Below are 14,186 nucleotides of genomic sequence, written 5' to 3'. Positions count from 1 at the left end.
TTCCGCCAAACAACGGGAAAAACTGGTAGAGTCTGGGCAAAATTTTATTGGCAATCGGGTCAAGAAGATCATCGAACTGAAGCAAAGAGTATGCGACTTGGAAATCAACCTTGAGGCCTTAGCAAACGGTGAGAAGTCAAAGGAAAACCCAAAAGGCTTTGTTGTTCTGAACCAAAAAGGAATTGATGGTGGCGCTGTTAGTTGTGAGGATAATGATGAATGTGACCTTGATTCAATGGTGAGGCTGGGATATGTACATACTGCTTCTGATGTGCGTTGCATAGGTGAGGTTGGGTAGGCGTTGAAAATGCCAAGTTGGCATGCAGGTTGGACCAACGGAAAGAGTGCTGTGGCGGTGGCCGTAGTTCCCAAGGCATGGCAGTGTCAACGCTAACAATTGAGGCTGCTGTCGGATGTTGGACCCTGTGATACCACATATTTATAAAAGACGGGTGTCTTGGGTTCGATGAATCCCCAGGGCGTCCTCTGCTGCTGTAATTCCAGCGTGCGGTTCGTCCTCACCCCCTCCGCTGTTGCACTTGCACAGTTTGAGGGGCTCTACTCGGTGGCCCCCCTTTGCATAATGCCTTCAATGCGGCGCGCTGGGGGCCATCCACCCACTATTTTAAACCCTGCTAGACAGGGATGGATAGTGGGTCCAGTTTGTGGTGTTTGAATTTTGTTTTGAGAAGGCTTTTTTTTGTGATTTGTTATTTTGAAAGGGGGAACCCTTGCTTTTTTTTTGTAATTTGTTTAATTTGTAGGGGGAACCCTTGATCTTTGTTTCTGTGTTTCTCTGTCTTTAATAAACTTGCATATCCCAGATGAAAACACACCGAAAAAAATCTAACAAGTAAGGGAGAAATGATTTTTTTACTCCAAATTAAAACTTCATTAGCGATGTCATCATGACCGCATGCTTTCTTTTTTGGAAGTTTAGATAGGATTTTAACAATCTCAAGAGTTGAGATAACGGGAAAAAAGAAAGGGTTAGACTGGTCAGTAGGAGTAATGTCACTGATGTCGCAATTTATAGGAACTTCTGATGTTCCTTTAAACAAAAGATTAGCCTGTTCTTCTTTAACCGAGGTGAGTTCATTGTTTTTGTTCAACAACGGAGCAACGTTGCCACTGCTGTTGGGTTTGGTAAATTTATAAGCTTTAAACAACTGATGGTCTTTACTTTCTGCCAGAAACTTCCGCCAGTGATTCCGTTTCAGTTCAAAAACCTTATCCTTGAATATCTTCTGCCAATGGTGATAACAATCACAGGCTTGAACCAAATGAGCGATCAACATCCACTTGCGGGCTCGATTCCTTTTTTTAACAATAGGTAGGAGGATATCGTTGTTCCACCACGATTTGAATTTTGCTTTATTGACCTTGACTATCTTTTTTTGTTTGTCGATTGATTTCTGAAAAGAAATTTTCAGTGACTCCACAAATTCATCAACCTGGACACTTTTTAATAAAGGAGAATGATCAAGTTTTTTAACTGATTTAGACAAATCATCACAAAATCTTTCAATGTTGAGACGCTTGAGGTCAACTGACAAACGGGTGATTGGAACCGGGTGAGGATTGAAGTTAAGATGAAGAACAATAGCTTGATGATCTGACCCAAAGTTTACAGACGAAGTATAACACAAATCAACAAGTTTAACAGCACATAAGTTACCCCAGGTAAGGTTGATGACGGTTGGACTGGTTCTTCTATTAATAAAAGTGGGGACTCCTTTTTCTGACACAATCTTGAAACTGTTCCGACCACAAGTTCTAATCAACTCTTTTGACTGCTGGTGTGTATGTTTGTAATTTGAAGGATTCCAAAGACGATGATGAAGATTTGAATCCATACAGATGAAAGAAGGAATTCTACAATTGTTATGTTGTTCCAACCATTCCATGAGTTGATTGATACCTTCAAAGGTTCTGGGTGGATTGTACATATTGATGAGTCGAATTTTTTTGATTTTTTCCAGATTAACTGACAAATCAATGGCCAAGAAGATACTGGAACCGTCTTTGAGTTGAAGGATTTCAGCTGATGGAAAAGACTTGTCAAAAAAGAAACAGACTCAATGTCTAGAGTTGTAATCCAATGGTGAATGATTCAAATCGAGAATACATGACCAATTTTCATAGTGTGGAAGTTTGAAAGTGTGAGGATTAATCCATGGTTCTTGAAGGATGAGGATTGAAAAATTTGAATCCGAATAGAGTGCATTTGAGGTAACATCAAAAGAGTTATGACAATTAAGCTGAAGAATTTTGAGGTTTGGCAAAGTCAAATCAGGAGTTGAAGAAGCCGAAGGGACCGGGGTGATATTAGGAAGGGGATGAGGGTTTGAATACATTAAGTTTTGACACATCATTGATTAATAATTTTTTGACGGAAATTCTTAGTTTTGAGGGGGCACTTAAGACTCAAGGGGGAGTGGTAAAACCGAACGTTATCATTGTCAAACTCAGATGAGGCACTAATTTTCTTTTTGTATTGAATACATTTAACACATTTTTTGCTACCAATGTCGGACTGACAATCTTTTGAATTATGAGCATCACCACAATATTTACACAGAGGAACGTTTTTACAAATTTGAGCAGTATGGCCTACTTCTAGGCACTGAAAGCATTGGAGAGGAGACTTTTTGTAGTGGGCTCCAGACAACGGTAAATAGTTATAGAAAAGACTACCTCTTTCAATCTTGCGAGCAAGATCTTTGTCAAAAAAATTGACAATCAAAGACCCATGGGATTTTTTTTCCCCTTGCGGGTTACCGAGCCATCGAGCACTTTGAATGTGGTCTGGATGGATGTTATTTTCTCTGCATAATTCAGCAAGAGAAGCCTTATTTGTCGGAGTGAAAGAAATTGGAACCGAGTGAAGAATAACAGGGAATGTCGAAGGAGGGGTGACAAGAGAAGGATCACATAGATGTGTCCACTCATGTTTATGTTCAAGCAACCAATTGGCTGCAAACTGGTTTTGAGTAAAAAATTTAAAATCACCCAAAGGCAATTGGGCAACTCCCTTTACTTTGATGGGTGACCCATCAGCTATAACAGCTTCAATGTCTCTGAGAACATCGTTCACTTTCTTTGTGATCTCCGGTGGAGACATTTGAGAGAAGGGACAAGAGTCCGGAACGGTCTTACGGATAATAAAAAAAGCAGGTTTGAATTCATTCAAGACCCTATTCGGGGGAGGAGAACGGACCATAGTGGTATGAGGAACCACAGGAGTCTATTTCTTCGTAGTTGAAGCCCAAGACGGGCCATTTTTAGGTTCCAAACGAACTACAGAATTGATTGACTTCTCCATGGAGTCTACTTGCTTGGTAATCTTCTCCACAGCGGAGAGAGTCTGAACGCTAGCAATCTTCTCAATTGCTAATAGAGGGGATAAGGTTTTAACCTTCTCCGCGTCTATGAAAATACTCCCATCTGAGTTAGGATGGGCGAAAATCTCAGCGATTGCACTGAGAAACCCATTATCAGGGTTTTGGGGGTTGTGACGGGACTGGGCAAGGGGAGGGTTGTGAGAAAAGTCCGACTGAGTCGGAGTTTGTGAACGGTCAAGAGAACCCGACTGGTCCATAGTCAAACCGGAGGCTACAATATCCTCCATCTCTATGGTTTTCAACCAGCCATCCTGGTTTGCCCGAGAACCATGAAGATTCTTGGGCGGCATATTGCTGGCTATGCAAGCCAAATAAGGTAAGAACCTTGTGCTTTTTTTTGGTGGGTCTGAAAACTCAATTTTTAACTTATTTGGAAGGGAAGAAGGGAAAAAAGGGGGGATAGGATGGGAAAAAGATGAAGATCAAGGATAGGCAAATAAAGAGAAGATACTTTTGGTTGATACTCATTGATATTTTAGGATTTTTGAATGTGGATGGTTTTTGAGGGTGGTTGGATTTTAGTGGTTCATGTGCTACAGTCAAAACTGAGCATTTGGCAGACCCACATGAGTATGCAGTGCGAGGTGTTATGTATGCCCTTATGCGGGCATGGGGTGAGACAGGTTAGACTCAAGCAGGAGCAGAAATTATCTGCCACACAAAAAGGCAAAAATGATAGAAAAATTGAATGGGCAGAATTGTAGATTCTGTCCTTGTGAAGAACTTGAGCCGCTCACCCATCTTATAGCCAGAAGAATGGTCCCTGGAGTTAGCAACTGGCTGCCCCTCATTTGGAAAACTTGCACATTGTTTGATTTGTGTGTTCCCCTCACAGTGATCCTTCCTTACTGAATGAACAGTATGCTTTTATGATCAATGTGTCCAGACTATGTCCTTGCCCATCTCATGGCTTCTCTCACTTTGTTTGTCGTGTCACCTCTATTACCCTCAACAGATGTAGCATAAGGTACCCTTAGGGAAGACCTATAGAGAGGCTGGAGGAGGAGCTATAAAAATTTAAAAACGTCCCAGCCAAACAAACTTCCTGCTCCTGCTTCAATAATAATTAACAAGTCCCTGCCTGTGGGAGTGGTGGCTTTGCCGCCAGCCACAGCAAGCCTCCCTGCAGGGGAGACTTGTGCTATGTTAACAAGTGTTATGTGTAAATCAACAAACACTGGCCCTCTACAAGCACATAATTATTTTACAACAGAGGGCACGATTGTTCCTACTACTGAGAGTGGAAGACTTCCCGTAGGATCTATGCCCCCCGTACAGACTAAAATTTCACAGATCTAAACCTTACTTGCTGGTGAAAAGTGATTGAGATCAAGTTCTCACCAGCCAGTAAGGTTTAACCTGGCCTGACAGATCTGAATTTTTAGCCCACGGGAAGTCATCCAGTGTATCTTCAACTCCGTTTCCCAAATAATGTGCAGCTTGCGGACTTTTTTCCATGCCTGCTCAAGAGATTAACATGGAAACTCTGTGGTTGGCTTGAATGAAGTGGGCCGGGGTGTGCTTGGTTTCATGTTGATTACGCTCTCTTGGGAGCGCAAAGATTTCAAGGGTTTGACTGTTCCCGTCTTATGATTTGTGTTTGTTTACCACGTACTCCTTTTGATGTTTACTTCACGAAGAACGTTTTTTGCCAGAATAAAAAGTAATAATACAAATAACACGGGTCTGAATATGAAGAAATCGCGGCTTTTTGTGTAATTGCGATATTCATTTAAGCTCCCAGCTCACTCCACACCCGCACCCTTTTCCGGCTGAGTGAGGATTATCGAGGATTCTGAAGCTACTACCAATGAGCTCGGTCGCAAATTCAATAGTTGATCCGTCCATCAGGCTTAAAGAGCCCTCATCGATTACCACGAGTCCGCTCCGATTTCCAAATACACTGGTAGGACGAAGGATTAGATGGTTAATACTGATCCCGAGTGATACCTGTAATCGGATGTTTCCCCGCTCACAAATCATCATCCTCGACAGATTCAGTGAATGCAATCTTGTACTGGAATCCATGACATCCGCCACTTTCGACAGACAGACGTAGGACTTCGTTTGGCTTGTTATCCATCTTGCGTACCCGCTCGATCTGCTGGATGTGCAAATTTTGGAAGGGAATTCTAAGTTGAGCAAGACGATATTTAACTTGAATCATTAATATTCTAACTAGAAGGAGAAGAAAAAAAGTTCAATTCTAAGCTAGTAATGTTTCGAATTCTACTAACCTCAATTGCCGACTGGCTTATTTTGATTCCAATAGGTTTGACAATCGATGGGGCTGAATAATCATCTTCAGTAGAGCGACGGGGTGTTGAAATCAAGTTTGCCAATTGAGTCGGTGAATGTGAGCTTCCCTGAGGTTGCGGTTGGATAGATGAGTCTGGTGTCCGATTGGCATCTTGGTGCACTGGCCGTAGCAGAGTCTAGAATTGGATTTAAGATGTCAGGACAGGGCAAGATTTCGAAACCAAACAGTCGTTTGACCTTCAAGATTTTCGGCCTGGTCCTGCGAAAATCCACCCGCGATACGTCTGGTCTGTCTAGTTGATGGGGCCAGTAGGTAGTGATAAATCGAATGGGCTGATATTGGTAGCTTGATCCTAGAAGAGAGGAGCGCAGAATGTTTGGTCTTGCCGGGATAGTCATGAGGTTCGAGGTCGTAATTAGGGCAGTCGCCCGAGCCAAGCTGCCAGTGGTCTCCGGGTGCCGCCCTATCGGCGAGCGGCCGCTCCCGAAATCCCCGATACATCACACAGGACACGGCCCACGGGGTTGCTGCATGGGAGTGAGGGGTTCGGGGCCTGGGTTTAAGCCCCAACTGACCGCTCGATCTCTTCCCATCGATCATAACCCGAACCCCATCCACAGCAAAATCGGAAGAAGATGAAATCGCTCATCCATGCCAAGCTGCGGACAATCACGACGATATGCCATCAGCCGACGGCAATTACTACCATACGATCGCTGGACAAGGGCCGGTCACCTATAGGAAGCTCGTATGTCAAGGCCAAATCACCAGTCTATTTCCCCAACATTTCGATTCGGTTGGTCAGGCCTAGCTCGACGGATCGTGGCGACCCATTCACGGCCATCTTCAGATGCGATCTCCAGTTGACCAAGCCAGACATCTTCAACTACCTGCGACAGATCTATGGACTCGGGATTACCAGTATCCGGACGGCGATCTATCGGGGTCGGTACGAGCGACAGATCAAGAGCAGGGTCCGTGGCGGGGTCAAGATCGGCAGGGACAAGAACCGGACGTTCAAAAAGGTCTGGGTCGGCTTGGAAAAACCATTCTTCTACCCTCCTCAACCCAGCCAGCGATTCTTGAACGAGAACTACAACTACCAGGACTTCTTGAACGCCTATAATCGATCCAGACTCACCCAAATCAGACACGCCAAACTCGACCGGAACCAGGTCATGCCTGCGGGTATACATGACCGTAAGGGTGAACGAGTTAACGTCCTTCGACAGATCCTGGACTCCAAAAAGTCAATCCAACACGAATTGAACGAACACGTCAAACAGTCTTTGATCGACTCAACTACCGCGCCAACAACTTTGAAAAAGGAATGATCAACACACTCAAAGACCTAGATTAATAAATAAAAAGTGCAGAAGATCTCGCCCCTTCCTTGCAAACCCTAGCTCTTCCCATACCATCTGCATGCATCACTGATTTTACCCGTTGTTGTCACCTTGCCCTTCTATCTCTATTTTTTACATTACAAAAACAAACGCCTTAACCGCTGGATCTTTCTTTGCATAGCAAGTCTGAAGAGCGGTACACTCCGGTACTTTGACAGTCTTGGGAGACAGGATGTAACTCCACCCATTTTTTCACCTTTTAAATTACGTGAGAATTTTACAAAACTTTAGAGCTAATTATGAGGCCTTTGTGATTTTTTTTTGAGAAAATTCAGCAAGATGTAAACATTGCTGCTGGTCATTCAGAACAGCTTGTTCATTTTTTTGGAAAGTTGTTGATAAACACCTTAAAAAGGGTTTTCAAGTTTGGTAACTTTTATCTATTGCCTTGGAGCTGTTCTAGTTGTGGTGCCCAACACTGCATATGCAATTGTTTGCATAAAATCATACAGCATGTGGCTTGCATTCATCCTGAGAATAAAAATTGAAGAAAAATGAGAGCCTGATGAAAGTTTGTAGCACCTACATTAACACAAGCCCCCCATGGTGGAAGGCCTGTTGTATCCTGCAGGGAGCTAATTCAGTTGCTTCACATCACCTGAAATGTAGTCACCTCTAATTTTGACTGGTGGAGGGACTTGCCTATCATCACAAATTTTAAGGGGGAGCAGAATTTCTTTTTGGCTGGGAGGATTTTAATTTTCTATAGCTCCTCCCTCAGCCCCTCCACAGGTCTTTCCCAGGTGAACCATATGCCACATAACGTTCCTTAAAATCTGGCCTACTCAGATATCCTCTATCACCATCCAGTGACCTTCAATCATTTTTTCAAAAAATGAAGATTGGTTAATTGTTCCAAATGAGGATCCACCAGTTTGAGACTCCACATAGATTTGTTTTGGGATGCTTCCAGGACGCACATGCCCCTTCCTTTGAAGGAACTTCTCCATGCCAAGATACCCAAAAAATGCAAAAGCTATCCCCTCAAAACACCCCTTTACTGTGCGAACTGGGGAAATCGCCTTTGATATCACAGGCTGATGCAATTCTGATACTTGTTCCATTGTGACATCTATATTCCAGTGTCTTTAGAATTGCCTGCAAATCTTGAAAATATGAGAAACATGACAGCAGCTGGTTACTGCAAGGTCCTTGGGATGCCTGCAAGAGCATCTTCGGGACCAATGATGTCAGGGCACGTTGAAGCTGTCCCAGGGTTACTTTACGAAAAAAAAAAAAACTTCCTTGCAGCAACATTCTAAAAACTATGTATTGATGGTAGCCTCAGGTGACTGTTGGTGGAAAGTGGGGAGCAAGATTACGGCAGCCCTGATTCGAGATTTAGCTTGATGCTTGATAATGAAAGCGGCGGCACTCGACCACCAATCGACGAGTAGTCTGTGTTGCTGAGGCGAGGATTGGACGAGGCGCCGGAGCCGTGCCCCGGCTTGAAATCGAGACCGTCTGCATGCTCTTGTGCTTGCAATCATCCGAGTCGAGCAGTCGCTCCTGACGAGAGGCGATTTCAAGCTAGTCTGCATGCCGCACATCGTTCTCCTCCTGAACTTAACCCACATGACTGTGAGCGGCAAGGGCAAAAACGGGGTTGGGCGAGCGCGGGACGATCGTTCTGGCCAGGACTACACATCCATAGATATTCGCATAGGCTGAGGGTATGAGGCCGGAGCTGCAGACTCTCCGGCGTCCATCGATTATCTTTTGAAGCTATCCTCTGGCAAGGCTCTTGAGAGCCTCGGACCAAGGCCAAACCGACTCGCGCCCATGGTCACGAGGAAGGAGACGATTTGGGGGCGGTGCGTGTAGTGACACAGGGAACTTGGTGACACAGAGGATGATTATTCCAATCCTCTCTCCCGGATGTTCATCCGGGAGAGAGGGATACCGCGACTGCGGCGAGTGACAGAGTGCGTAGCCCTCTGGGCTACAACAGTGCGAAAGGGGGTTTCGGGGATTTCCGTTCTTTCAGGCTAAGGTTCCGATCCGGACCCCGCAGATCCGGAGAAATCCGGAAACCCCGCAGACCGGATCAGGGTTCGGGATTGAGCTTGAGAGATCCGGCATCCGGCCGGATAGTGAACAGCAATCCAAAAGCGAGATTTATGCGGGTAAACCTCAGAAAACACCCGAAAATAGGGTCTTTTCTCGGGGAATCCCCGTGAAACCCGCATGAATCGGGAACTCTACCGGGGAATCCCCGGCATACCCGATCAAATTGGCACTTTTTTTGGGAAATGCCCCTTGCTTTCAGATCCGGGAAAATCCGGCCGGATTCCGGATAAGACCAGGGTCAGGGTGCGGGATGGCAGATATCCGGCTCCGGGGCACCGGATCGGAACCTTATTTCAGGCAGTCAAGTCCGCAATGCCGGACCCGACCATTGAAAACCCCGCTTGGAAAAGAAGAGTTGCTCAGCAAATGAACCACCTCCATCCCATCGAGCGTTAGACATGTGCACCTCCTTCACGAGTCTTCTGGATTTGTTTTTGGATTATCAATATCTATGCACTGGCCATCCGTCTGATAAACTGAAACGGATGGAACACCGCGCGGCCGACGCAAGGCTCCTGTGCTGAGGCTGTGAAGCCAGGCTGTTCCATCGGCCGCGCTGCTGTCCCTGCCACATGTCCGGATGACCGAGGCTCACCAGCCCTACAAAGACGAAATCGAAACAGCAGCTTCTCTCTGTTTCCCTCTCCCTGGCTGGACCGCATGGCATGTGTGCGCAGATTTCTGGAGGGCATTTCAGCCTGGCGTCTGCTACATCGAACACGGCACTGGTGGCTATGTAATCTTGTTTGAGATCCGAGACGGATGCTTGATTTGTGGCACGGCGCTCTCTCAGAGTGCGTTTCGCAAAGAGCCAATCGGCCGGACATCCTTGTTGTCAAGAAGATGCCCGTTGCTTGGTACATATAGCGTCAGCTTGAGTGTGCAGAGATGCACCCCATTCTGCTCACGCGAAACCAGCAGCCCGGCTGCGCTTTGTCCCGAGAAGAACGGGGCCAGCAATATGGGGTGCAGTGGCCGAGGGGTGTCTTCTTGTGGGAATGCATGACGGTCGGATGAGGATGGTTGCCAAGATCGGGGGAAGCCTAGATATGCCCGACATTGAGCTGGTTGCCACGGCCAAGCGTCCAAGACGAAGACGAGGCTTCGAGCCAGGCGCCCATCCCACTCACCGGTGTGGTGTGCATGGTGGACATCACTGGTGGTGTATACAACCCGAGCTGGCAACCCTTGGCAACCATGGGCTTGTCTTTTGAACCAGTGTTTGATCGCCCGGCCGAGAGGAAAGCTTCCAGTCAATCAAACTCCAATTCGGGCTCTCGGAAATACATACATAAATACATATGGCGATCAACATGGTTCAGTGCTATGTACATACAAACTGTGTGTGCTCCATACCATATTACGTGTGTGTGTGTAAATGCATATTCTGTTATGTGAGTTATGTGAAAATCTGGGGTCGAGGAAGCGAGATCGAAGATGGAAGATGGTTTTCCCGGTGCCATGGCCGGCGGATGTACCCACCCATCCGTCCGGCCGGCCAGCCCCGCCCGATGCCCGCGCCGGATGGACTGTCCAAGCCAGAAAGGAGCGAGCCCTACTGGCCACCCAGCATTGGGCCCACATCCAGCCGTCTTGGCGTGTCGGCCGAGGCCTTCCATGACCCTCACGTATGTTTTACCTTCTGCGGGATTTGCAGCCGGCATTTCCTGGGGACTCGCGTCGATCTTCAGGCACGCTTGCAGGGCGTCCCCAGGAAAAGAAAACATGTTACATCGGAGGTGGTCGGTCCTGCTGTTTACACAAAATGGGAACAGAAACAAAAAAGGCTGATGTGCTTAGCTGCCCGATCCCAACGGGGCTTCTCCTGGGAAAGAGGCCCCGTCAAGACGTGTGGCGATGGCTGTGTGGCGAGTTTAGGTTGAGGGGACTCTCACTCGCCGACGGGCTGGCACGCGTGTGTGGGGGTCGAAGGGCACGATCCGTGTAGTCCAGGAGCGAGCGATGATGAGTGTTGGTGTTTGGGGGGCCGGGCATGGTTGGCTGTGGATGCAGTCTATGGCAGATCGATGTGGGGGCCCTCTCGCTCGAATGCCCGGGCGGGTGGGGGAGCAGTCTGTGCTCTATGGAGTGGCTGTGGAAGGCCAGTCCAAAGCTAAATATTTATGTACCATTTATTGTTTCTGTCTTTTGATCGAAAACAACACCAAGAAGACGACGGTCTTGCGGGGCGGTGTCCGATCGCCATCTTTCGGCATCGTCTGCCTCCACTCGGCCGGCCTGCTCGCCATCCTCCTCACGCCAGCCGACCGCCAATCCGCTTCCTTTTCTCCTCTTTCATATCCAGTATGATCTTGCATTCAAATGCAAAAACCACACACACACAAACGAATGCAAAGCCTTCGAGGATTCCCCAGGAAAACAAAGCAGTCTTGTGTTTGATGATGGGTATGCACATAATATAACGGGACGCACGGAGTTATGTGGGGCTGTCATATGGGCTATGCACTTCGCGCGGCTCTCCTTTTACCCCCAGCCCACGAAACAACCTGAAACAGCCAAGAAGCCGATCTTGGGTTCCTTTCTCTCCCAAAAAAAATGTAATCGACTGTATTTATGAAGACGAGACAGGGCAGACTGACAGGGTGGCCGATTTTTTTCTTTTTTTTTTTTTTTTTACAATTTGAATCGTCCGATCGTTTTTTCGATCAGTGCGCTTCCCCCCCTGCGACTGTCTCTACAATCGACTGGATCTCGTCAGTCAGTGTTTTGGGGACGAGGGGCCATCCATCTCTCCTCCTTTAGTCCATACGCACACACACACACACGTATGTAGAAATTCAGAATAAGCTTTGCCCAGACTCTCGACCAACTCTTCCTTCCCATTCAAATCCACTCGGCAGTAATCTTTCGTCAAAGCCAACCCCCAAAACACAACGAAGCAAACATAACGCAATGGGCTGTCTGTATGAAAGCTTCTTTGAAAGTATTGGTATTTATATGTATAAGCTTCTCAGGTTAATATGGTATGGACTATCAGCTCGCCCCACAGCCCACAAGCCGATAATACTCAATGGGCTATGCACTCCACTCCCACCGCTAAAACCGCCACAAGAGAAACCCAGACCTAGCGACGCTCATCCCAGCCAACGAGACTTAATAACCACCACCCCCATCTCATCCACCACCCCACACCAGTGAAAGCCTCTTCCCCCACACCCCAGAACCACCATAGAAGGACTCTTTTCTCGCATCGCTTTTCCTCGCTGTACCTTCACAAGAAAGCAGTGTGTTAAATTATTCTTTCGCTTCTACCAAAATAAGCAAGTATATAATTCCTCCATCGGGCATTTTCATCGGCAAGCGCACCCGCCACGACGCCCCAGCCACAGCACCAGCAAGTCCCACGAGCTTCCCTCTGCCAAGTCTTCCTTCCTTCCGTCTGTGTGTGTGTGTGTGTGTGTGTGTGTGTGTGTTTAACATCCCTTGCCCTTCCGTCATCAAACCTAAAAAACCCTAGACGCTGGCCTGATCGGCTACTTTCTTCTCTCTCCCCTCCGCGCTCGGCAGCATATTCACACCCCCTCCTCCCCTGACGTGCGACTTGCGCCCTGGGCCCATCCGTAGAGTTTTCGCTTACGAGACCTGGGCATCCCAGCACTGCTGGCCCCACACACACACATAAATATCGCACCCTCTCCGCCACTTCTCTCCCCACCCCCCTCGACCCCAGAAAGCATCATCCCTTCGGGCGACTGTTGGAGAACAGCTCTGCATACCCCCATCGTCCGCAGCGGCCCGCCCCTCGAAGAGACAAACCATGTTCATGGAGCCCTTCACAGCCAGCGGCAACCCCACACACGCCGCCGAGCCTCGCCAGCCTTCCCCGTCGCCCCCAAACCTTGTCGCTTCTGCCCACAAGCCCACGCCCCTCGAGCTTGACGATGACAATCGCCCCCGCGCCAGCGCCAGCGAGATCGGCATGTTCGGCGACTTCTGTCTCATGTCAGTCCCTGCCCTTCCCCCTCCACACCCACTCCCTTCGGCTTATCCTGCCTTGCTCCACAGGTGCGGCGAGATGATCGACGGCCAGGGCCCCGCCGGCAGCGTCTACTGCTCCGCGGAGTGCGAATACCACCAGCACATCACGTCCGAGTACGACTGGTGCGACCTGAGTCTGGAAGGTGCGTCCCCCCCCCCCCCCCCCCCTCCCCCCCGCTCGCATGTCCATACGGCCGCTGACCCGGGCCGGGGCATCCACAGGGTACCAGCTGCCCAGCTACGGCTGCTCGACGACGGCGTCGTCGGCCAAGACCAGCCCGCTCGCCTCGCCCGCCCTCCAGGCCTCCGGCCGCCTCGCCATCCTCTGCTCCGGCCCGCCCCCCTGCGAGCTGCTCTTGCCCCTCGACCTCGGCGAAAGGCTGCTCGGCGCCAAGGCCGTCGCTAAGCGATACCTCGAGCACCGGCCCCACGACCAGCAAGCCAACGCCGACCTTGACGCCGACGCCGAGGTCAAGCAGGAGCAGGGAGAGGAAGACGGGAGCTGGCGCTCCTCCCTCGCTTCCACCCTCTCCCCCGCCCACAAACACCCCGTCGCTGCAACTGGCGCACACCTCAAGGCCCGCCCCGCCCTCGCCCAGCTCTCCGACCTCCAAGACTTCTGGCTCCCCGCAAGCCAAGCGCCCATGCCCCAGCGCTCTTCTCCTCCCTCCCCGCTCGACCGGCCCTCACTCGATCGTCGCCCGCTCGACCGTAGATCGCTCGACCGTAGATCGCTTGACCGTAGGCCGCTTGACCGGAGACCGCTCGATCGTCGCCCCCTGTTGTCCAGCGAACACGACTCGCCCGCCGCCACCCTGTCGCGCTCGGCCTCGCGCCGCCGCGTCTCCGAGCCGCTCTCCAACCCGGCCCTCGCCCCCGTCCGCACCCGGCCGCCGCTGTGCCACTCGTCCTTCTCCCTCACATCGCTCTCCTCGCTCTCGCCCTCCCGTCTCGCCTGACTCCCTCCCCCACAAAACCCCAAAACCCCCACAAAACATCGCAAAACTCATCCCCCAAAAAAATTCAGAAAATCTAAAACGGCCGCGT

General features: G+C 49.1%; 4 protein-coding genes across 4 annotated transcripts; 2 read left to right on the top strand and 2 right to left on the bottom strand.

Annotated features, from left to right (window-relative positions):
- Nucleotides 1-5,132: 5,132 nt before the first annotated feature.
- On the bottom strand, nucleotides 5,133-6,062 carry PtA15_7A504 (uncharacterized protein; the record flags this gene model as incomplete). Its single annotated transcript, XM_053171117.1, has 4 exons — nucleotides 5,133-5,307; nucleotides 5,381-5,508; nucleotides 5,642-5,839; nucleotides 5,901-6,062. 4 exons carry the CDS (start codon nucleotides 6,060-6,062, stop codon nucleotides 5,133-5,135), a joined length of 663 nt encoding a protein of 220 aa, XP_053022330.1.
- A 237-nt stretch (nucleotides 6,063-6,299) lies between these two features.
- PtA15_7A503 (uncharacterized protein) lies at nucleotides 6,300-6,998 on the top strand (the record flags this gene model as incomplete). The annotated part of the gene is made up of 1 exon (XM_053171116.1): nucleotides 6,300-6,998. One exon carries the CDS (start codon nucleotides 6,300-6,302, stop codon nucleotides 6,996-6,998), a length of 699 nt encoding a protein of 232 aa, XP_053022329.1.
- Nucleotides 6,999-8,335: 1,337 nt separating this feature from the next.
- Nucleotides 8,336-8,620, bottom strand: PtA15_7A502 (uncharacterized protein; the record flags this gene model as incomplete). The annotated part of the gene is made up of 1 exon (XM_053171115.1): nucleotides 8,336-8,620. The coding sequence occupies one exon, from the start codon at nucleotides 8,618-8,620 to the stop codon at nucleotides 8,336-8,338; it is 285 nt and encodes a 94-aa protein (XP_053022328.1).
- A 2,031-nt stretch (nucleotides 8,621-10,651) lies between these two features.
- Nucleotides 10,652-14,098, top strand: PtA15_7A501 (uncharacterized protein; the record flags this gene model as incomplete). Its single annotated transcript, XM_053171114.1, has 6 exons — nucleotides 10,652-10,768; nucleotides 12,832-13,103; nucleotides 13,167-13,282; nucleotides 13,362-13,401; nucleotides 13,519-13,821; nucleotides 13,930-14,098. 6 exons carry the CDS (start codon nucleotides 10,652-10,654, stop codon nucleotides 14,096-14,098), a joined length of 1,017 nt encoding a protein of 338 aa, XP_053022327.1.
- Nucleotides 14,099-14,186: the final 88 nt, after the last annotated feature.

Source organism: Puccinia triticina, chromosome 7A (genome assembly GCF_026914185.1).
Source record: "Puccinia triticina chromosome 7A, complete sequence".
Lineage (NCBI taxonomy): Eukaryota > Fungi > Basidiomycota > Pucciniomycetes > Pucciniales > Pucciniaceae > Puccinia > Puccinia triticina.
Note: the sequence above shows the minus strand (reverse complement) of the source record. Positions and strands in the feature narration are given on the sequence as shown.